This window comes from Bidens hawaiensis, unplaced genomic scaffold (assembly GCF_021521415.1).
Source record: "Bidens hawaiensis isolate Kalapana, Puna unplaced genomic scaffold, B.hawaiensis_p1.1 tig00055696_1, whole genome shotgun sequence".
Lineage (NCBI taxonomy): Eukaryota > Viridiplantae > Streptophyta > Magnoliopsida > Asterales > Asteraceae > Bidens > Bidens hawaiensis.
Window position 1 is genome coordinate 24,939 of NW_027506340.1, and position 23,809 is coordinate 48,747.

At 39.6% G+C, this 23,809-nt stretch overlaps 2 protein-coding genes and 1 pseudogene across 2 annotated transcripts; all 3 read right to left on the minus strand.

Moving 5' to 3' along the window:
- Positions 1-1,243: 1,243 nt before the first annotated feature.
- LOC143617577 (protein trichome birefringence-like 34) lies at positions 1,244-5,687 on the minus strand. Its single transcript, XM_077090091.1, has 5 exons — positions 5,332-5,687; positions 2,424-2,598; positions 2,135-2,331; positions 1,895-2,053; positions 1,244-1,794 (listed from the first exon to the last, which is right to left on the minus strand). Exons 1-5 carry the CDS (start codon positions 5,670-5,672, stop codon positions 1,443-1,445), a joined length of 1,224 nt encoding a protein of 407 aa, XP_076946206.1. The 5' UTR covers positions 5,673-5,687; the 3' UTR covers positions 1,244-1,442.
- Positions 5,688-9,005: 3,318 nt separating this feature from the next.
- Positions 9,006-10,915, minus strand: LOC143617570 (protein trichome birefringence-like 34; annotated as a pseudogene).
- Positions 10,916-22,862: 11,947 nt separating this feature from the next.
- LOC143617571 (uncharacterized) lies at positions 22,863-23,399 on the minus strand. Its single transcript, XM_077090085.1, has one exon. It carries the CDS (start codon positions 23,397-23,399, stop codon positions 22,863-22,865), a length of 537 nt encoding a protein of 178 aa, XP_076946200.1.
- Between the last annotated feature and the right edge of the window lie 410 nt (positions 23,400-23,809).

A 23,809-nucleotide genomic window follows, 5' to 3' on the forward strand; every position in this document is an offset into this window, starting at 1 on the left:
TCCCTTGAATTGGTGAACCGGGTTGCCTATACTGTTTGCGATCGCGACGTGGGTGGCGTTTTGCAATGGATGTACCCAAATAACCGGGATTTGTTGGTTTTTCAAAAAAAAAAAAAAACTTTTCAAAACCAAAATGCATAATGGCTAGGAACATGATGGATGACCCGGATATCCTGTGTTCGAATCCTGATTCTGACCGGATTTTACCAGAGCATTAAAACCTGTCGTGCCTTCGGGCGGGGTGAGCCAACTGGGTTTTACCGGGAACGCTAAGCCAAACTCTGATGCCAGCGTGGATCCCGATCATGTCAACATAGTTGGCCTGAGTGGGGTGGCGGGGCGCGACGTGTTTGCACAGTGAGATAACTTAACTGTGAAAGTCACCGTTCGAAAAAAAACCAAAATGCATAAATTACGGGAATTATTGTCGTCTCGTGTGTTCATGTCGGTCAGATTTTTGGTGCTATTAAACCCATAAAACATGGAGAAGAGATTTGTAGGTTGAAAAATAAACATTAGCCAAAAAGAGACAACAAAAGGTGAAAAATAAATAAATTGTGATAATAATAAACCACATTTCTTTGACTTATATGATTTGAAACTTTGAAAAAAAAAGGCAGATACAAAATTAATGAGAAAATGATACCTTCAATGAAGCATGTTTCTTTATGAATGCCTTTAATGATATACAATAATCATAATTTAAAAATAAATATATTTATATAGAATATCTCTACTTAAACGAATATATAGATGATAGTAATATCCTTATTGTTACCAAACATTTGCTCTAATGGAAAATATGGTGTTTTTGGATTTGGTTCGGTTTTGTTTAATGATAACATTACACTTGTATCATCAACCTTGTCTTCAGAGGGAGTTGTAGATCGACCGAAAATGATACAAAAGTGTATAGTGGATCTCGTCCACGCACTAAATAAAAAATAAATTAATTTAAAAATTATAATTTATAAAAGTATATTTTAAAAGGGATGAGAAAAAGTGAGCATGTTGCATTTGTGTGTGAGATCAACCAATGGAGTATATTACTAATTAACAAGTAATTCAATGAAATAATTAAAAGTTGTTGGAAGTTGAATAGCCTAGTGAAAACATGACACAAAAATTCACTTTATTAATCCATAATCATATACATTTATATTTATATTTATATTTATATGGTGTAAAAAAATAAAATTCAAAGTAGTGAATAAACCTTTTGACTTGGTAATGTTTTACACAACTAAACAACAAAGGTGTTGGTATAGCAAAACCACCAAACAAGACTTTGGTGTAGTAGCTTTCAACTTTTAACTAGTTGTTTGAATATTGTACATGCCATCATCACCAATCACCTACCTAAATTTTCTCTTGTCAAAACCTATTGTATGACATGCAATTAAATGTTGTAATTTAGATTGCAACTATCCGATGACAAAATTTCATATTTTATAAAGGATGTAAGCATATAGTATCTCATTCCAAACGTCCGGGACACCGGGAAGACACCAATGTATACAATCTGCATACCAGATAGGGTTGGCCAATTCTACCTTTGTTGGAGGAACCCAATGTCTTTTGTAAATAGATGGATGTCCGTCTTTTCTATATTGTGAAAGTTGTGTTATATTTAAAAGTTCAATGTTTAAGCCTGCCTTTGCAAGATCTTGTACCACCGACTGTGCTGTTCTCATCAGATTAGTATCCGATCCTTTTGCCCAATACCCATATTCCATTATCGGTTGAGTTTCGTTAAAACAGTTTTCTCCCATTGTTTTTCCCCAATCTCCACCTCTAAAATTTGTAATAACAAAATAATTGAAAGGTGATGAGTGTAAAAATATAAAAGGTCATAACTAGTTTGTGAAAATATAGCTAGTTAGATAATGCATACTCTTTGTGATCCGGCGAGAGACTTATGAAAAACATTCTAGTTTTCTTGCGATCAAGGTGAGCCTCCAACCAATTTGACCATGTTCTTAGAGCCATTTCGTAACGAGTGACCCTACTAGATTCGATAGAAGTTCTATTAGGCTTTTCAAACGATCCCCACCTAAAATAGATAAACTTTTAGTGTGTTTAAATATGTACCCGAGTAAACATTCTAAAAACCATACAATAAATAAATACTTACACGAGTGTCATATTAGGCTCTAGCCACCACGTATATGAGTCAAAAATTAATATGTCAGCATTAATCCATTGCTTCGCATGCCTCTCTATGCTCTCAATTTTCATGATCCGGTCATGTACACGGTGGTGTACCGGATCATCACAATTTGATTCTACCAACAATGGTTCCCAATAAAAATCAATGGAAACATTGTATTCCTAAGATGTCACATATAACAATAGTTAAGCACATGTCACATTTGTACAATACAAGTATATAACGCGTTGAAGATATCACGAAATAGACTTACAGATGCCTTAAAAGTGATCAACGAGCCATGCCATTCCGCAACCTTATGTGATGGTTCAACGATCCATGTGTCGATGAGACAAAGAAGTGAAACCCAATGGTTCTTACCTAATGAGTCCCCAACAAAAACAACCCTCTTGTTCCTTAGCTTTTCCAATAATGCCGTTCCATTAAACCTACACCAGTCATACAAAAAAAATGATTAATTGTAAATACTTAAAATTTAATAAAAATTGGTATTGCTTTTGTCCGACACATGTCTTATAACAATTTAGGATGTCAAACAGACTCGAAACCCGAAATTTTAACGATGTGTATGAGATTAGTTTAAAATTTTTCATAAGTACAAACAAATATTGTATTAGATGATACCCTACCTGATTGCCTTTATGGTACACATTTATATCATAACCATACATGTAAACATTTTCTATACACTTATCTTTGCTAATAGTTTAATTCACTAGTTTTTAGTTTATATATCTAATTCTTTTTGTAATAAAGTTATATAAAAATTAAAACAGTAAAAAATGTGTGTGCGAATCGAAACGGGTAATTTCTAACAAACTAACTTGTATACTCGATACTCATTGGTTGTATAAGATTCGTGGCGAATATCTGACTAGGAATGAAACACTCTTTTACAACTAGCTATGAAACTAGAATTATCATATGGCTATTTGTTGTGGAATAACGCCACAGGTGTTTTGCATGCCACATAAAAATGATAACATTCAAAGTGCTAGATAATCTTTCATTATTTATTTATTTTCTGTAATTCATAACTAGCGAGTTAAAGCTAGTTAACCTAGAACACTCAAGTTAATAAGTGGACTAATTAAAACCTCATTGTTTACAATAATATGACGTGTTAACTAGCACATACTACTTAGACCATAACATATACCATAGTGGTCTTGTGTTGCCATCCCTAGTAAATATCATGTGGGGTAAATGTACAAGTTGAAATAATGTTTGTCTACTTTCTTGAGCTCCCTGAACACTGACATGGTACACACTACACACATACACAAGTTACAGCCCCACAATGCTCTGCATGCAACTTCTTTCTCAAATTTCTAGGTAAGCATGGCGTTATGTATGAGTATGAGTGTGATCAGTCTATTATCATATTACATAATGCATACTTGTCAACTTTCTTCAGGTCATGCCAGAGACAATGACACATGGGCTCTATTTATTATGTTACAGTGTCACACTAATGCATATATGCCAACTTTTTATATTAAACAATCTTTCAGCACCTCATACATACATACATACAAGAAAAGTTAAGAAGGTTATCCAAAGTGACAAAATTACCAAAACTTAAATATACTACTAACTATCCGAGTAGAGTTATGGTGCCCATAAGTAATAAATAGGTTATGACGAGCTAGATCATATGACAAATCCGTAGATGGTAATTTGACCCAACTATCAGACCCGAACTCCATCATTCAGATCTATGATTATATTATCTTATACTTTCCCCAAGTTTTAGCGATTTTTATTCTTTCATTTAGTCAAAAATTCGTAAATCACTTATTGTGTGTGTTTATAGGTCCTTAGGTTGTCTGTTACGGAGAAAGGAAAAAGACGTTAAAGGCCTAGTCAACATACTATGGCGTCGAACAACCACAATGACAACACACTATTAACCAGGATGGCTCCCAACACATTTTTGCCCTCTAGCGCCGTTACCATGGTGGCGTTATCCCTTTTTAGTGGACGAAGTCCACTTCAAACTCACTAATCATATTTAAACATACACACACATTTATTTACTTTTTATTTTTTTTCTTTTATTTTAAATCTTATTTAAACCAAGTTAAATCACAACATGCTAATTAAGTTATAACCTCTCTGCCTACCTGATAGTGACATGAAACGAAAACTAGCTCTTGCTAGTTATCCTACAACACACAATCTAAATATCAATCTTCAATCGTAAATTTATAATTTCAAATATTAGCAATATCTAACAAAAAATTTAGAAATCTTAAAAAATATTATAAGGCTATACATAATGGTTAATGCCCCTTAAAAGGGCATTTTTCGTTACATCATCAACTTTTTCAGTCAAACACTTGTGCAATGGATAATGCTTCTTCAATTATTACCACTTTAACACACCTATTTGCTTTATCATATAAACGCCTATAATGCCTCATATGTCCCATGTATAGGGTTGTTCAAAGAACCAAACCGAACCGAACGCGGGCATGCTCATACTTGGTTTGGTTTGAAAGCGAGCCGAACCGAGCGGATTGAATTTAAAGAAACGAGCGAAATCTTTATGCTTGAACTTGGTTTGGTTTTGAAACCGAGCGGCTTGGTTCTGTTTGGTTTTGCTTGATTTCGTACAAAGTTTCCAATTTTAAATTTCTAAAACTTCAAAATATCATTAATTCAAGACTTTTAACTCTAAATTGTCTAAACTTTCACGTTTAAAATATATAAAACTCATACTTAACAATAAAACATATATAAAACGAGTGACTATGGTTTAAATTTGAACTTTGAATTCAACACAAAAGAGGGAAATTTTAAAAACTTTAAAAAATAGTATACTTTTATATATATACATAAAGTTTATATATAAAACTAATATATAAAAATTAATTCGAGCAAAACGAACCGAACCAAACCGAGCGAGGATTACTTTTAAACCGAACCGAGCCGAACGGCTCACTTGCAAACCGAGCCAAAATCAAACGAGCATTTTTCAAGCAAAATTCGAGCGAACGACGAACAAGCGGCGAGCAGTTTGGACAGCCCTACCCAAGTATAGGGGCTTTATCCGCCCTTATAAATGCCCCATTACACATGACTTATATCAAAATTTAATATATATATTACTGCACATTTCGTGTTTCCGCCTTATATCAACTAGAAAGAGGACGTACCGTGGAAGGTGACAGCCATGAGGCTGCCATTTCCAGAACTGATACTCAAAATCTTTCCTTCCAAACTTCTCACAAGAATAATCATCTGCCATGAAAGAACACTGTCTCTCTTTATACAAAGGTCTTGACTTATTATCATACACCCAACTTCCATTAAACAAATCACAACCTTCAAAAGAATAATCCTCCATTTCCTTTTCTCCAATAATATCAAAACTAATTAATCCACCATTATCTCCATAAAAGTAAACAACTACCATCATCACCACCATTAGAACCATGAATGTTCCTACAGAATGATATCCAGGAACCAGTTTCTGTAGTCTTTCAGTTCCCTTCATGTTATTGTTTTCAAGAAAATGGTGTGTTAAGGAAATGGAAAGTGGAAGAAGAAGAAGAAGATATAATGAAGGGTGTTACATATATATTTGTTTATGTTTTGGTATTTATGTAACTTTGGTAGTTGGTTCATCTAAAAGATATTCATATCATTTGACTGTTTAAATAATTATTTGGTTTGATAAAATATGCATATGATTATTATTGACCTCTGTCAAAAATCAATTTAATAATAGTCTTGTAACGCTTTTCAAGAAAAGTTGTAATTCGAATAAACTTTAATAAGATAAGAATCGGGAAGTATTTATTTTTATCGAATATTGTAACTTTAATACTACCTTGTAACTCGAATAATTATTTGTTTTTTTTCATGTATTTTTCTTGTATTTTTTGGGCCTTTTGCTTCTTGTAAATGATCTTTTTTTTTCGTTCAATGATATTGGCATTTCAAAATACATTTATTTATATATATTAATAAATAAATAACACTAGCACTCAAAGATTCAGTACTCGTGAAATCAATACGAATAGGTGGGATAGTAACATATCAGTGATTTAAATTACCATTTGAAAGGAAAAAACACTATAAAAAATGGCTAGTTTTTAGGCATCCGTGGAGCGAGCGATTTGATAAAAATAAATTAACATGCTAAACATACAAATAACTTTTTTTATAAGGTCAATTTTTACAAAGAAGATTGAAAAAGGGTACATCGAGCCAGAAGCAAGAAGATCATAAAGTATAAAGAAAAAACAAATACGAATTACAAACCAACAGCTAAACATACAAATAATTAGATTAATTATTATTACTTTAGATTTTTTTAAATAATAATAGTTATTATTGGTATTTTTGACCTTTGAAATATATAACCAAGTAAACACGTAGCAGGTTATATTATGGAGCAAGTCAATCTCCCTAACAACTCTCATAACTCATAAGTTGTTTTCTTTTTATTTCTGTATGGGCGTCCTCTCTACTAAATAAACAATAAAAAATGTGAATAAAATAATAGTGAGCAGTTTATTAAATTATAAAGTATGGACATTAATTGAGTTGTTTTTCTTTTTATGAGAGGTTGCTAAACTAACTAATAAATAAAATAACAAACACACACTTTTGAATCTTGAGAACCGACAAGTTGCTAAACCAAATACACACGTTGACGTTAAAATTATAATCACTAAATTATGAAAATGGTAATCACATAATCATCAGGAGCCAGAAATTTTAAGTTTTTTATAGTGATCATGAGTTGTTAATCATGGTTTCAAAGTCCCATACATGTACTTGTAAGGAAAATTTTGTAGATTGAATTAAACAAAGCCAGGTCGTGTAGCGATCACATACTATACAATATAAGAAAGATTTCTAATAATATTTAGAGTTAAGGTAACTTTTGGTATGCATAAATAATAGATTAAGACGAAATGAAATGGATAATTATATTTTAGGCATTTAAAATACATTCTATTCACCTTGGTTTCGTGTATTCTTTGGCCCACTTGTTGAATGGGCCCCGTTTGACATGAGTCTTAGCCCATGAATTACACTTTGGGCTAAGATTTTGCCTTCTAAGTGTACTTTAGTTTTCGGGCCCAAAATGGAGGTTGCATCTAGAGGTACACAAAAAACCCGAACCTGGAACCGGACCCGAAATGAAAACCCAGAACCGGTTTTTTTAATACCCGAACCCATACCCGACCCTACCCGTAGGGTATGCATTTCGGCACTAAAACCCGAACCCGAACCGGACCCGATTTGTACCCGGTAATACCCGAAAACCCGAACCGGTTTTTTCCCATACCCGGAACCGGGTTTTTCCAATACCCGATGTATACCCGAAAAATACCTTAAAAATACCCGAAAAATACCCCTAAAAAGTGCAACCTATTAAAAAATCCAATATATACTCGAAAAAAACCCAGAAAAAAGCCCGAAAAACCCACAAATAGGGTTTTTTCAATATCCGAAAATGGGGTATTCAAATACCCGGTTCTGTACCCTACCCGAACCCGATGCATAGGGTATGGTTTTTGGAGGAAATACCCGGACCCGAACCCTACCCGGTTATTACCAATACCCGATTTTCTAATACCCGGTCATACCCGAACCCGGTTCCATACCCAAACCCGGGTATTTAAAAAACCCGATTTGTGCACCTCTAGTTGCATCTACAGACTACAGTTATACTTCTTTTATTTGTGGTTTGTAGTACACGCACACAAACCGGGTATTTTGTAGGAATCGGAACGGGATAGGAACCTGTTCCGGGTGGTAAACAAAAGTCAAAACCGGGTCGGAGAGGAACTGATTCTGGGTATAGTCGAGTTTCGACCGGGGTTTTCGGGTTGGGTTGGGTTTTGATCGGCTAAAGGTAGAATAGGTGTATATGTTCGGGGAGAAACCCAATACTAGGTCGGGTTCGGAACTGGGTATTTTGTGCACATGTAGTCTGTAGGAAAACCTCATTTAATCAGTCTTTGAACCTGAGCCATCAAGGATCCCAAATCTTAACCTTCACCATAATGTAACTAGACTAGAAGGTCAGTTGCATACTTCACTACTATGACGTATCAACCACCTCTCGGCTACCACCACTTCTTAATTACCACCTCAATTAGGGATGAGTTTGTCAGCGATTGAAAATCCTGATCCCAATTATTCCAAAAACTTGGTGTCGGAATCGTACGCAAAACAAATTTGATAAATACCGATACCGATCCCGATTTTTCCAAAAACGTGGTACCAATATTAAAATGTCCATTCGTTTCGATACCGGTACCAACATGATTCCAGTACCTGATACAATTTACTTATCCCTAATTTCAATGTTTTTTACCCTTATGATGTTCTCTTTTGAATATATTTATAAATTATAATACATTTTTAAAACAATTTCACATATCTAAGATAGGTATTATATTTTCATGATTTCCAAGCAAGAGCGAAAGAAGGAGCACGTTTAAATGAAGGCCTTATGCAGGGCGTCCCTTGTTATCTACGTTTTCCAATAGTCGATGATAAATAAATAAATTAATAAATAAATAATAACATATGCTCGAAGCACATAAGATAAATAAGAAATCATAATTACTTGTGTGTTCACTAACAACTTTTCAACTATCAAAAGTAAAGGCATTAACCCTTAACCCATAATACATAAATATCAACAAAATAAAACATGCTTGAATTGTTCTATAATGGCAATAACCTAAAAGAATCACACTAGATCACTTTGGGGTAGTAGATTTCAACATAACACGACATATTTCCGTCTCGAGCCATTTTCTTAATTAACAAAAGAAAGTAAAATGATATTTGATCGAAAAGACTATTTTAGTAGTTTTCTCTTTTATTGGCTAGCGGTTTCTGTTGTTGGAAAAATGTAAGCTAAGAGAAGTTCATTCCAAATATCGGGAACCCTGGGAAGACACCAATGTGTACAATCAGAAGCACGTTGTGGGTTAGCCTTTTGTTCAGCGGTTAAGGGACGCCATAGTCTCCTATGGACCGTAGGGTGTGCATCTTTTCTATATTGTGTTAGTTGTGTTATGTTTATTAGTTGCACGTTTACCCCTTTGGCTTTCAATTTGCTCAATGATGATTCCAATATTCTTAGCATTTTCGGATCTCTTCCGCTTTCCCAGAAACCGTCAATCGTCACCGGCTCTTTCTCTTTGTAACAAGTTGTTTGCTTCTTGCCTCCCCAATCTTTAGCACTACAAATTATAAAAAGTTAATTGACATACTAAAACAACTAAAAGAGAATAACAAAAGGGCTTTTGTTTTTTTGTTTGGTACTTTGAATGAGTTGCTGTAAGGCCCATAAAGAACATCTTGGTCTTTGCAGGATCAATATTGTTATGTACCCATTTGGACCATGTTTCCAAAACCATCTTATACGCACGAACGTTATCAATCTCATCGTACACTTGATTCGGACCACCCAATAATGATCCCGGACCCTTCCTGATTTGGAAACAAGAAGAGACCTAACTTGTTACTTTGGCAAATATATAAGGTAAACTATTCTCTATAGCCTATAGACTCTATATCACTTAGTCACAAGTTAAAAAACATGTTACTTGAACTAACAAGAGCTTTATTATAGGTAATCTCCACCAAAGATAAGTATTAAAGACGAGTATATCCGCATCAACCCAATGCCTTGCATGTTTCTCTATGGATTTGACACGAATAGTTCGATGGTCAAGGCGATGGTTTGATGGATCATCACCGTTAGATTCGACCAGCATTGGAGCCCAATAATAATCAACCGATATATTGTACTCCAGTATTGTTTTATTCAATTGTCACTTTCATCATCTAAACAACACACACTTGTAAACACAAACATTGTGTTCTATATATTAACATATAACAATTCAAGAGAAACATTTATATATTTGATTAACAGAAGTTTACACTTTTACGTCCGAATGGAAAATATAAATATTTATGGGAATGGATCGAAAGGTATGACTTACATTGGACCTAAAGGTGTACAAGGTACGATTGAGCTCCTGGCCGAACTTCTTTACCCCTGGAATTGATGAATAGAGCACGCACATCATCGAATCCCATTGGTTTCGGTTTACCGAATCACCAACGAACAATAACCTTTTACCCTTTAGTCTCTCCACAATTGCTTTGTCATCAAATCTATTCATTCAAAAGAAATATAATATTAGACACTAATAGTACTAAGAGTTTGTTAATTGATTAGTTCATGTAAAACTTTAGAAGATAATATTACAAATTTACATCCCTTGGGAAGTCACAGCCATGAGGTTGCCATCTCCATCTTTGATACTTGGAATCCTTTCTGCCATAAGTTTGGCAAGCTAAATCGCCATGTAGAAAAGGACACTCGTGTTCTTTGTACAAAGGGTAATGACTCTTGTTATCGTAAACCCATTTGCCGGAGAACAAATCACAAGTTTCTGTTAAGGATGGTGGTGCAATTTTAAGTCTTCTTTGATGTTCAAAAACTTGTGCACCTTTATCAACGTTCATGTTCATGTTCGTGTTCATGCCTATGTCTGGATTTGACTGATCTGTAGTAATAGTGGTAGTGGTAGTGGTGGTAGTAAGAGTAACCTTAATGTTGTTACTCACTGCTTCTTGATTAGAGTTGCTATAAAAGCTTAAAGTTGCTAATCCTCCAAGGAAGAACATGATTATGCTACAATGGAACATGGTCTTCATGTCCCATACCATTGAACATTGCTTCTTCACCATCTATATATCTCTCTCTAGATCTCTCTCTCCCACACATAAAGAGAATAGAAGGAGAGAGACTACAATTTTGAGTGATAGAGATACCAATAGCTTTAACTCTATTTATGGTTAATTATCCTTGTACACAAGGAGTTAAAAGGCTTAACTATTTTCTACGCATGCTTGGAGTTCACTTAATTAATTAGGATTGAGATTGAGATTGAGATTTGTGATCACAATGAACTGTTTTATGATGGATATATAAAGGTGGGAAATGATATACTCTATCTTCAATATACTAAAATATGTATATATAGAGGTTTTCTTTTTAAGTTATATTTAAGGGCATAAATTTGGAGGATATTTTAATCTTTTATTTGAATTCTTGTTTTACATTTACCGATAGATTATTAAGGAATTGTCGATAGGAAAATATATAGTTCCCATGCATGGCTTAATGCATCGCGATCCATAATTTCTTAATTAAAACCTTTTTCCTACATGTTAGGTTATGTAACATCTTGCTGGCTAGGCTGACATGTCACATATAAAGTAGATCAGAATTTAATGCTTATTTATAATTGATGAAAAACAATTAATTAATATTATAATTTATCAAAAACATGGTAAACAATATTATTTATTTCTTCTTTTATAAAACCCTTTGATCTTTAAATATTTCCCAAGCCTCCAATCGATTCTTCGCGGATAAGCTTGAATACCTAACGTAAAAGAAACAACAAAACAAAATTGCGTATAGTGGGCAGATAACAAAAGATATTCAACATAATTATAAGCTTTCAACATTTAACATATCTTATCAATTCGTACTTGTAGCATATCAATTCTATACATATCCATTCGTACTTTGATCAATCGCATAAACTTGCTAATCGAAATAACTAAAAATCGAAGTTATTAACCAATACTTAAAAACAAAGAATCAATAAACCATGTCATAAGGTTACGGATGGCGTGCTTGAGGCAATATTTTCTCTCATGGGTATGACACACATGTCTCCAATAATTCAGTAATAAAACAATTTAGTAATTATTATGATCAATCCGTATGTCTCAGCTCACTCACGTTTCTCATGAGAAAAATAACGAAGGTGATAAACGCGTAAATAAGCAAAACAATCAAACGTGTCAAAGCACATAACTATATCCAATACCAAAACCGTCCATCACATTAGGGTCCAAAAACATATTATGTCAATTCAAAAGATCCAAAAACATTCAGAAAGTTTATGGTTCATGTAATCAATTAACAATTTGAAGATCAATGGTTCATATTAATAAAATAATGATCTGAAACCAATGATTCTTATCAATCAATAAACGATTCATGCTATAAGATTAACACATAAATTACCAATACCATAAATAACAATAATAGGCTATCCGTACCTTTGATCTTTAACGTTCACTATGCTAAGACAGACACAAACTTGATTACGGAATTCCGCGAATTGATGTAGCAAAACAGTGGCGACTCTAGGGTAAGTGTTTTTTGGCCACAAAGTATGGTTTGCGGTGGTCAATATAACTTCAACAGAATCATAGAAATCACATTTACTAATTATTTATTTATTCTTATTCGTTTATGATTTCGTTTCTTAAATTAGAGATTTCCAAATTCATTATGAATTTAACACATTAACATTTCTCTTACTTGTCATATCCGTCCCTAAACTTTGAGTTCCTTCAATGAAGGTTTAAGTGAATAAAAACGATAAAAGATTTAAGTGAATAAAATTGTGAAGAGTTAGTGGTATTTAAATGTAATAATAATAATAACAATTACACATATATGTGGTTTGAAAGATACTATTTTATAATCACCTTGTCTCCCATTTTACAATAAAGCAAATCCTAGTATTTTTCCTATATATATGTAACATCTAAGATGCTTCAAAGGTTGTTTCAAGGATATCTAACACTTTAGGTAAATTTCACATTGGTTTGGACAGGAGAAACTTGATTCATGCCTCTTAAATCAGTATTGTGTTATGGGCTTAGTTGGTTGTGAAGTAGGTGAAAACTTCACAGTTAAGTGTTATATGATAGAAGTAGTACTAGGATGAGTGATCTCCTAAGAAGTCTTCGTCGGGTCAACCAAAAACAAATCTGTGAGTTTCTAGACGGGCCATCCATAGGTGACAAAACATACAATATTGGTGGTATGAGAGGGGATTAGATTTGGCGGTGTGGGGATAGCAACCCCAACTTAGTTATGCCGTTTTAAGAAGTATGGTATAAATCTACGAACTTAACGTAATATGATCTGATTTCTTCACTAAAACTTAATTGTTCAATATGAAACCTAATGGAGCCTGAAGAAACACGAATCCACACCTCAAGGTCTAACATGTTAGTCCGAGGGTAATGGCTAAGTATTCTACATGATGGGTTATAAAACCTTCTTGGCGCAGCCAAGTGTATCATGCAAAATAGAACACCGTGAGCTCGTTACGAGGAATGGGGGGGATTCTCTCGTAACCACCCTCCGGCGTGAGAATCAGTATTTGATAATACGAGGTAGTATAATTTGATAGTAATAGTAAGAGAGAGTCTGTCCTTTACCATTTGGAGGTTTACTGGTATTTATAGCCGGAGGAGAGAGAGTGTGACCAACCACCTTGTCAGGTTCTCCACCAATAATATTCCTCACTCGTGCCGTCGTGGTGGTTGGTGAAAGTTGGTGGGCATCATGGCCTTTTGACAAGGATTTGATTGTACTTTTTGTACCATCCTTTATGTGTTGTCCAATCCCCATTGGTTTGGTGTTTATCCCTACGTGGGTTACCATCTTTTTGTCCCATGCTGGTGGGACCTTTGCATTACCATTCCCGAGGCGTCAGGAAAAGTTATATTGGACTCCACTCTTCGCTCCATGCACTATGCGCTGCGTTAGTGGCTTCCTGGCGCCTAGTGTTCTGCCCGACATATGCCATTAGTGTCATACTTAGCCAAATTGTGGGTTTCATACCCTACCTTTACAAGCCCCCCTAGTCCATAGTCGCCTTTCCTTCAAGAAGTGGGGGTTGTGGACTTATCATGGGCTTTTGGCTTTCACCTTTTTTCCTTGTTGGTTTGGTTTATTTTCGTGGGTATTTCCACATATTGGACGGGTGACTTCATTAGTCGTAACCATTGGTTGACGGTTGATTCATGTTGAGTCATCCCGTTTGGTAGTCTATATTGGCGGGTGATTTATGTGCAATCGTCCCATGATTGTGCCCATTTTGGCGGGTGATTTATACTAAATCATTCCATGATGTCGCCTATTTCGGCGGGTGATTTATCTTAAATCATCCCATGTTGGCGCCTGCTTTGGCGGATGATTTATCTTAAATCATTCCATGATGGCGCCCATTTTGCATCATCCCCTGTTGGCGCCCATTTTAGTGGGTGATTTATATTAAATCATCCCATGTTGGTGCCCATTTTAACGGGTGATTATTATTAAATCATCCTATGTTGGCGCCCATTTTGGCGGGTGATTTATATTAAATCATCCCATGTTGGCGCCCATTTTGGCGGGTGATTATTATTAAATCATCCCCTGTTGGCGCCCATTTTGGCGGGTGATTTATATTAAATCATCCCATGTTGGCGCCCATTGTGGCGGGTGATTATTATTAAATCATCCCCTGTTGGCGCCCATTTTGGCGGGTGATTTATATTAAATCATCCTATGTTGGCGCCCATTTTTGCGGGTGATTATTATTAAATCATCCCCTGTTGGTGCCCATTTTGGCGGGTAATTTATATTAAATCATCCCATGTTGGCGCCCATTTTGGCGGGTGATTATTATTAAATCATCCCCTGTTGGCGCCCATTTTGGCGGGTAATTTATATTAAATCATCCCATGTTGGCGCCCATTTTGGCGGGTGATTATTATTAAATCATCCCATGTTGGCGCCTGCTTTGGCGGGTGATTTATCTTGAATCATCCCATGTTGGCATAACCTTTTCTGCCAACACTTACCGTTTCTGTTTCCCTTTATGTGGATGACGTGTAGTTTGGCGTTGGTGAGTGAATTAAATGCAAGTCAGTGAAACGACTGCTGGACGTGACAGTTTGACGACGGTTGCTCTGCCCTGCAGACTTTCTGTCTGTGTCAGGCGAGTGGGCGAGAATCCCGGTAACGCGCCCAGGTGTAGTGCATACCCTCTTTCACGTTATTATCGTGGTGCTTTCCGATTGGGCCACGTGTTAATTATCCTTTTTGTACCCCTGTCCCTCATTAATTGCGATTAGTATAAATAAGGGGAGGTTACACCGCCTTAAGCACCATTTCTCATCGTCTTCTTTTTCTCTCATTTCTTCTCATTGCCTTCTTTATTTTCATGGCTGAGTCTTCCCAAACCTCAAAGACTAAGAAGAATAATTCTATGGCGTTCGTCGGTTGTCGTATGTCTGCCGAGGACTTCAACGATATTGTCAGGGTGTACAATCTTGGCCCTGAGTATGAGCCCGAGTTGCCTGCCCCTGGCAGGACTGCTCGAGAGGCTCCTGCCGGCAAGATTGCCGTGTATCGGGAGTATTTCTTTTTGGGCAATCTTCGTTTGCCCCTTACCCGATTTTTGGTGGATGTTCTCGGTGTTTTTGGGCTGCATCTTAGCCAGATTCATCCGTTCGGAATGGCTCATCTTCGCCATTTCAAATATACCTGTCATTGTCTCGGTATTACTCCGACGGCTGATAGGTTATCGGCTTTTTACCGGTGGCGTTTCACCCAGGGATGGTATAACTTGAACACCCGCTCTGGTGCAAAGGTCATTGCTCTGGATGCACCACCCAGTTTGCATGAGTGGAAGAGTTTATTCTTCTACGTCTCCGCTCGTGTGGTGCCACATCCCATGTTTTTCACGGATGTGAAGGAGCTTCCTGAGCCGAAAGTGGTTCCTTATTCCGGTTCGGACTGGTTCACCACTTTGCAGGCTAGCCTGTCTCCGCTCCGTCATTATTTGGAGCGCGCGTTGGTGTTATTCAGCATGAGTCGTATCTGGGATGATGCGGCTTTCGTACCGGTCATTCTTAATGACGGTCAAGGTTAGCAGCAGTTTTAATTTTTGTTCCCAAGTGTGAATTATTTCTGCGATGTTTTAACTTGATTTTCTTTCAGAGGTGGACGACCGTATGCTCCTCATGCAGCCTGTGCCTGAGGGCGTCAAAGTGTTGGGGCGGAGGGAGTTAGGTTCCCGCGAGGAGTCAATCCTTGCTCGGACCGCTCGAAACTTTGTGTTTCCTCTTCCTATGGGGCGATTACCTGCATCGCGACCGCTGCCGCCTCCTAGCTCTGTTACCCTTCAGAGTGGTAAGTTCTTCAACTGTTTCCACCGTTTGCTTGGTTTATTTTACTAACGTTTCATTCTCCTTTTCAGGTAGACGATCTAACGTTATGCGCCTTCCTATGTGCAGTTGTACGGGCGCACAACGTAGTGGTGGGGAGACGGTTGCGTTTCCGATAGACGCCGCCGCAAGAGACGCCGTGGATGATGATGACGATGTCGTCGAGGTCTCTGCCGTTCCCTTTGGGGTTCCGGTGTCGTCGTCGGTTTCATTGCTTGAAGCACTCGGTGTGAGTGCCAGCGTGGCGTCTTCCCCAACCACCTCCGCACAGGTTTCTATAGGCTTCTCTTCGCCAACATCTTCACAGCCTGTGGTTGCTGTGTCTGCGCTAACCACATCGGTTGCCACTCCTATTTTGGTGGCGACTGATGTGTTTTCTTCAGCTGCAGCTTCTGGAACCGTTGTGGATACAAGTTTCGTATCTACCAGTCTATCTTCTTCCTCTTCCTCCTCAGTGGGTGGGGCGTTCACTGTTCCACACCATTTGGGTTCCACCCCTGTGATTAATGAAGATGATGAAGAGGTGCTTCGCGCCGTCAAGAAACCTCGTTTTGGCGGTTTTGTCAAGCATGGTCTTGTTAAATCGTCAGGTATATATTTTTCTATTCTTTCTTTTGATTGAACTCGATCTTCTCTGAAATCATTTTCTTATTTCAGGTTTGATGACGATTTCTTCGTCGACTGTTTCTCCCGCAACTTCTATCGTTACATCTTCTCTGGCGACTCTTTTTGCCAGTTTGCCGATGATGACAAGTGTTGGCAGCTTTTCGGAGGCTGGGCCAACTGTACAGATGCTGAGTTTGCCAATGATGGCGGGTGTGGTTGGCCCGTCTGAGGCCGAGACCATTGTGACGACTGTTCGTGCTTCAACTGGGTCAATTCCAGTTGTCTCGCTGCCGGCGTCGTTTGCGCAACCAATGAAGGCGATTGTGGACGAATCGCCTAAGGTTAGTTTTGAATCAGCGGGTCTCTCTGTCGCTGATTTTTTGAAATCAAGACAGTCCTCACCAGACAAGACTTTAATTCTTGATGGTGATGAGGCTGTGCCGCTGCCTCCTATTCTTCTAGGTGCGATGGTGCAGGGTAAATTATTCGAAATCCAAGGCAGTAGCAGCGGCGGGTTCAGCGGGTGTTTGAGTGGGGGTGTACTGGATGTGGATATGGACCCCCGCGACTCCATGGAGGCGAGCCAAGTTTTCCGCCCCCGCTGGAAGGTTAATTGTGGGGCCAATTTTGAGGATTCCGCCACCTGTTCCGAGTTTTTGGAGTATGTTGTTCCTCCCGGTGAGTGCATTGCTCGTAAGATCCAGCCCCGAGGCACTTTGTACTCTGATGCTGCTTTTCACCAAGTCCAGGCCTTCTCTTGTTTTGCGGAGTTGCTGTGCGAGAATCGTGCCCTTCATGAGGACCAAATCGATGCCGGTGTTCGCATGAGAGAGATAGAACAGTTGGTGAAAGACGTTGAGGCCGGCGCCTGGAAAGCGGGTAAAGAATCGGCTGATCATCGCCAAGCTTTAAGCGATGTTGAAGCGAAATTGGCTAATGCCGAGGCAGACCTGGCGGAGTCTGCCCGCGACCGCGCCGCCCGCTATAAAGAGTTTGAGGCTGCGTGTAAGAAGTCAAACGCTGATCTTGCGGACGCAAGCAGCCGTGCTGTTGCTGCCAAGGAGGCTTCCGCTCGACTCGAGAGTGAAAACGCTGATCTTCGTAAGCGTATTGAAGAGTTGGAGACGGAAGCCGCGGTGAGAAAGGCGAATGCTGGTAAGTTGGCTGATATGCTGGCTTCTAATGAGGAGGCCATTAAGGTTTTGACCTCTGAGCTTGCTGCCACTGCTTCCGACCGCGATTGGTTGCTGAAGCATGCTATTTGCAACGTATTATCTTCTTTCGCTGCTCTCCCCCCCTACTATTTTTTTATTTACTCTAATGATGTTTTCCTTTGTTTAGGTTGCTCAACGCATCATTAGTGACGATGATTTAACGCGCTGCGTTGGAGCCCTTGTCAATGCTTCTCAACAGCTTGGTCATAAGGCTGGTTTTCATGATGGTATTGCGCATTTGCGCAACAACCTTCCAATTGAGGCCTATGCCCTTCACGCCATTGACGTGGAAAAGGAGTATGCTGCTGCTGAGACGGACTATGATTCCCTCACGTTTCCTATTCTTTCGGAAGTTGCTCAGTATGCCAAGGAAGAGAATGGCGTGTAGCTGTTGAGGAATTTGCTTGAGCCTTCGCAGGCTAGTCCTTCCACCGCTCCTGCTGGCGATGAAGAGTATATTTCGGTTGCTGACTCTGGAAGGAGTGTCAACGATGTATATTAGGGTTTTTCTTTTGTGTTCTTTTTCTGTATTTCTCCTCTTTTTTTTGTGTGTGTAGTCGTAAGTGCTCCCTTGTAAATTTTTGCTTCTAAATGAAAAGGTTTGTTTTGTGAAATCCGGAGTATCGTTTCCATTCATATTTGACCCTTGGCCTGTTTTTACAATTGGAATCGATTTACATATAACACCTTCGCAATTCTGCTGCGTTCCATGTTCTAGGAATCGCTGAACCATCGAGTTGCATCAAAGTGTTGGCGCCTTTTCCCAATACTTCCTTGATCTGGTATGGGCCTTCCCAAGATGGCGCTAGTTTGCCTTGCGGTTGTGCTCTTGATGCCTCGTTGTTGCGAAGGATGTAATCTCCGATGTTGAACTCACATATTTTCACTTTAGCGTTGTAATACTTTTGTAGTTGGCGTTTGTAATTTTGTTCTCTTATTGCCGCCAACTCTCGACGCTCTTCAAGAAGCATTAGGTCTAACTTCCTTTCTGCGTCGTTGTCTTTCGGTATTGTGATTCTTGGCGACGGACGCCAACTTCGGCGGGGATCATTGCTTCGGTACCATAAGTTAGGCTAAACGGCGTTTCCGCGTTGCTTGTGTTTTTATGCGTTCTTATGGCCCATGGTACGTGAGGTAGCTGATCGAACCATCTGGATTTGTGGCTTGATAATCTTTTCTTGATTCCGCCCACGATTGTTCTGTTGGCGCGTTCTACTTCGCCATTCCCTTGTGGATGAGCAACAGAAGTGAATGTCTGCGTGACATTGAGCTCTTTCAACCATTTTTGGATATGTTGGTCAGCGAATTGTGTTCCGTTGTCACTGACTAAGCTCATGGGTAATCCAAACTGACAAATTATAAATTCCCAAATAAACTTCTTGATGCTCGTTGCGTTGACTGTTGCCACTGGCTTTGCTTCGACCCACTTTGTGAAGTAATCGATTGCTACGATCAAAAATTTCATGCGGCCTGGCGCCTCTGGAAATGGTCTGGTTATATCAATTGCCCATTTCTGAAATGGCAAGAAGTTGTTACCGGTATCATGGCGTTTTTCGGACGCAGGGTGTTTGGTGCATGGCGTTGACAAGCGCTGCATTTTCTCAATTCTTTCTCGGCGTCAACATGCATGCCCGGCCAATAGTATCCGGTGTTCATGATTTTCTCCACCACCATCCTCGGACCTGCGTGTACGCCACATATTCCTTCATGAATTTCTCTAAGCAGGTAAATTGCGTCCTGTGGGTCTACGCATCTGAGGAGTGGGCCCAAGTATGATTGCCTATATAGGATATCTCCTTGGATTGTGTAATTCAACGCTTTATGGCGGATATTCCACGCATCTGTTTTCTTTTCTGGCAAGATGCCTCTCGCGAGATAATTGATGATTGGTGTCATCCAACTTTTTTCTGCTTCCGAGCAAACGAGAATTTCTTTGTTCATTATTATTATTGAAGGCGTAGCTAGGACTTCGATGCGGACGTCTTTTGCGAGGTGCTCGAACCCTACGAATGCAAGTTTGCTTAAGGCGTCAGCCTGTTTGTTCTCACTTCTATTGATGTGTTTCACCTTGCATGTGGCGAAAGTTGCCATTAGCGCCTTAGCTTGCGCTAGGTATGACACCATCTTATCGTCCTTTGCATCATACGATCCTTCAATCTGATTTGCCACTAACATGGAGTCCACATGTGCTTCTAAATGGCGGGCCCCTAGCTTTCTAGCGATTCTTAACCCTGCCAACAATGCTGCGTACCCCGCCTCGTTGTTTGTGCTTTTGAATTCTAGGCGTAATGCGTACGTGAAGTGTTGTCCTTCTGGGTTGGTTATCTTTAGGCCCGCTCCAGCGCCTTCGTCATTAGAAGCTCCGTCTGTGAACATCTTCCAGATTTCATCTTTCTTTTGATCTATAGGGACTTCGATCTCTCTTTTGCATTCTTCCTCTTTTTCTTGATGGATTTCTGCGATGAAATCAGCCAAAACCTGGCCTTTAATTGCTGGCCTTGGCTTGTATTCAATGGCATATTCTCCCAATTCTATCGCCCACTTGGCAAGTCTCCCCGAAAATTCTGGCTTGCCCAGTAAGCGAAAGTTGGTGAGAACATGTATTGGATGCCCTTGGAAGTATCTTCTCAAACGTCGCCCTGCTTGAACCAAGGATAAGACTAACTTTTCCAAGGTGGAGTATCTTGTTTCTGCATCTGCCAGTGTGCGGCTTATGTAATAAATGGGTGTTTGAACACCATTTCTTTCCACCATCAAGACTGCGCTGACTGTTTTTTCTGATGTTGCTAAGTATACTATTAATGGTTCTCCAGCTTTGGGCGCTGTGAGTGTTGGTAGCTCTTCCAGTCGTGACTTGATTTCTTGGAACGTAGTTTCTGCTTCTTCCGTCCATCGGAATTGAGACTTCTTGAGGCAATTTCTCAAGGTTGAGACGAACGGGAATGATTTTTCAGCGTGACTAGACAAAAATCTATTCAGGGCTACTAACCGGCCATTGAGCGTTTGTACTTGTTTGACCGATTTTGGCGATGGCATTTTTCGCACTGCTTCCAATTTCTCTGGGTTGGCTTTGAAGCCACCATTCGTCACGATTACTCATAGGAATTTTCCTTCTTCCATGCCGAAGGAACACTTACCCGGGTTGAGCTTTATGCTAATTGACCTTAGAGTTTTGAAGGTCTCCTCGATATCTTTTAACATGGCTCCTTCCGTCTTGCTTTTAATGACGAGATCATCCATGTAAACTTCCAGGTTCCTCCCAATTTGAGGTTTGAACTCTTTGTCCATCAACCTTTGGTAAGTAAACCCAGCGTTCTTGAGGCCAAATGACATCATTTTATAACAATATGTTCCTCTGTTTGTTCTGAACGCTGTTTTATCTTGGTCTTTTATCGCCATGTGGATTTGATGATACCCCTTGTAAGCATCTTGAAAACACTTGAACTGAAAGGGTACCAAACTTTAAGGTCGATCTCTGGCAAGGGGTAGCAATCTTTTGGGCACGCCTTGTTTAGATCCTTGAAGTCAATACACATGCGCCACTGGCCACTTGACTTGGGTACCATTACCGGGTTTGCTACCCAAGTTTGGTACTGGATTTCTCGGATTATGCCTGCATCGATCAGTTGCTGGACCTGCTCGTCACAGGCTTTTGCCTGTTCTGGCCCCATTTTTCTTCGCTTTTGTACCACCGGGACGAAATTTGGGTTAACTTTTAACTCATGTTCCGCTTTACTTCTTGGGACTCCCGTCATATCCGCTGGGGTCCAAGCGAAGACATCGATGTTTTTGAGTAATAAGCTCTTGAGCGTTGCGCGTGCATCTTCTGAGATAGTTGGGCCAATAGTTATGCTTTGCTCTGGGAATTTTTTGTTAAGCGCCCACTTTTCCACTTCTCTGATCTTGCTGGTTTTTTGCATCTTCTGCGGCGGTGTTTTTCTTTCCGCCATGTTACACTCCTTGTTGGCGTGGATCATTGCTATCCCGATCGGGGTTGGTATCCCCACTATCCCGTGTGCTGTTGACGGGGTAGCGTTGAAGTCACTAATGGCTTCTCTTCCCAAGATTATATCGTATTGTGGGTGAGAAGTTTCCATTACTAGGAAATCAACCTCTTTTGTTCGGGATTTGAGCCCATCGCTCAGTTCGACTGGGAATGTCAGCTGTCCTAACGGGTATGCGATACTTTGGTTGAACCCTGTGATTGGAGCGTTCACTGCTGTCAACCGGCGTTTGTCTTTTTTGTCTACCAGGTCGAAACACTGGCGGTACATGATATTGGACGTTGCCCCTGTGTCGACAAAGAAGCGCGGCGTCCTGTAATTACCGAAAACGGCTGTGATTACTAAGGGTGCCTTTTTGTTCGCCCCTCCTCTGACTCTTGGAAAGATGACTTGTTCTTCCTTCCATGGCGCCCATTATGTCCTCCTTTTCTTGCTCTGAACGTTGCTCGAGATCATATTAGCGTGTAGATCTTTGATCTTTTTTTCTGGTCTTCCGCTATCTCTTGGAGGTGGGCGTCTGTACTTCCCTCGTATGTTTCTGACAAGGTGATCCAGTTTGCCATTTTTAACACATTCTTCGATCGCGTCTTTCAAATTGATACACTGATTTGTCGTGTGACCATGTTGCTCATGAAAGTCTCAATAACTTTTCATATCTGTGCTTGGCTCCTGTTTGACTGGTGCCGGCTTCTTCAGCTGGATTCCTTCGTTATACATTATATGGGCTGGACTTCTTGTCAGCGGGGTCCATCTGGATCCGTTCGTTTGGGGCGTACTCGATTAACCTTTTTGTCTTGCTTTGGATGGATCGAATGTGGACTCTCTTTCGCTGTTCAACCTCGACCATACGGAGGACATTCTTTTGCCCTGGCATGTCCTATTAATGTCGTTCCCAGCATCGTTCTTTGCCAGTTCTTTTCCCAAAATTTTTTCCATACGTGCGTATCTCTTGGCCGCGGTCATAACATCGTCCCATCGCTGCGGCATGCCATCTATACCCGTAAGGTTCCGTATGAGATCATCGCACTTTACGTTTTGGCGAAAGGCTGCCCGCAGAAGTTCTTCGCTTACGCCGCCAATGTTCAAGCCTTCTTGGTTGAATCTAGTGATGAAGTCTTCAAGCGTTTCGTTATCTTTTCTGATGGCATTCAGAATATCTGTTGGGTCACTGATGTGTCGCCGTTGCTGGCTAAACTGTTGAGTGAACTTTTTTGCTAGGTCTTCCCAGCTTGTGATTTGGTTATCTGGTAATCTTTTGAACCATGCTCTAGCGGCTCCTACTAGGGTTAGTGTGAAGATATGGCACCATAACGGCATGGTCCACCCTGATACTAACCCCGCAGCTGTGAAAGTTTGTAAGTGATCGTCTGGATCTGAGATACCATCATATTGACCCACTGTCGGCGGGATTTTGGGGTTTTCTGGTAGTTCGGCTTCGGCTATTCTTAGCACGAACTTTGATTTTCCCGCCGGTGTTGTTGGCCGGTATGGTTTGGAAAAATCTACCGCCGCTTCTGGGTGGTATTTTACTAACTTTCTGGCCTCTGGTCCTTTCCAGCTCTCTTCATAGTCAGGGTCGTCTAGGCGTGAGTCTGCCTTTTGGTTCGACCTCTAGGCTTTCTTTCCTGCTTTGCTGTTTTGCTTAGCAAGAGGCATTTTGGCGAATGGTGTTTTCGCCTGAACCGGCGTGGAGTTTTCTTCAGATTCTTCTTCGTTGTTACTAGAAT

Bases quoted from the DNA above. Each gene is read 5' to 3' on its own strand.
- LOC143617577 (XM_077090091.1), bottom strand. From the start codon at position 5,672: ATGAAGGGAACTGAAAGACTACAGAAACTGGTTCCTGGATATCATTCT. The intron at 2,054-2,134 runs GTAAGTATTTAT...TATCTATTTTAG, and splicing joins GAGCCTAATATGACACTCGT to GTGGGGATCGTTTGAAAAGC. The intron at 1,795-1,894 runs GTATGCATTATC...TACAAATTTTAG, and splicing joins CTCTCGCCGGATCACAAAGA to AGGTGGAGATTGGGGAAAAA.
- LOC143617571 (XM_077090085.1), bottom strand. From the start codon at position 23,399: ATGCCGTTATGGTGCCATATCTTCACACTAACCCTAGTAGGAGCCGCT.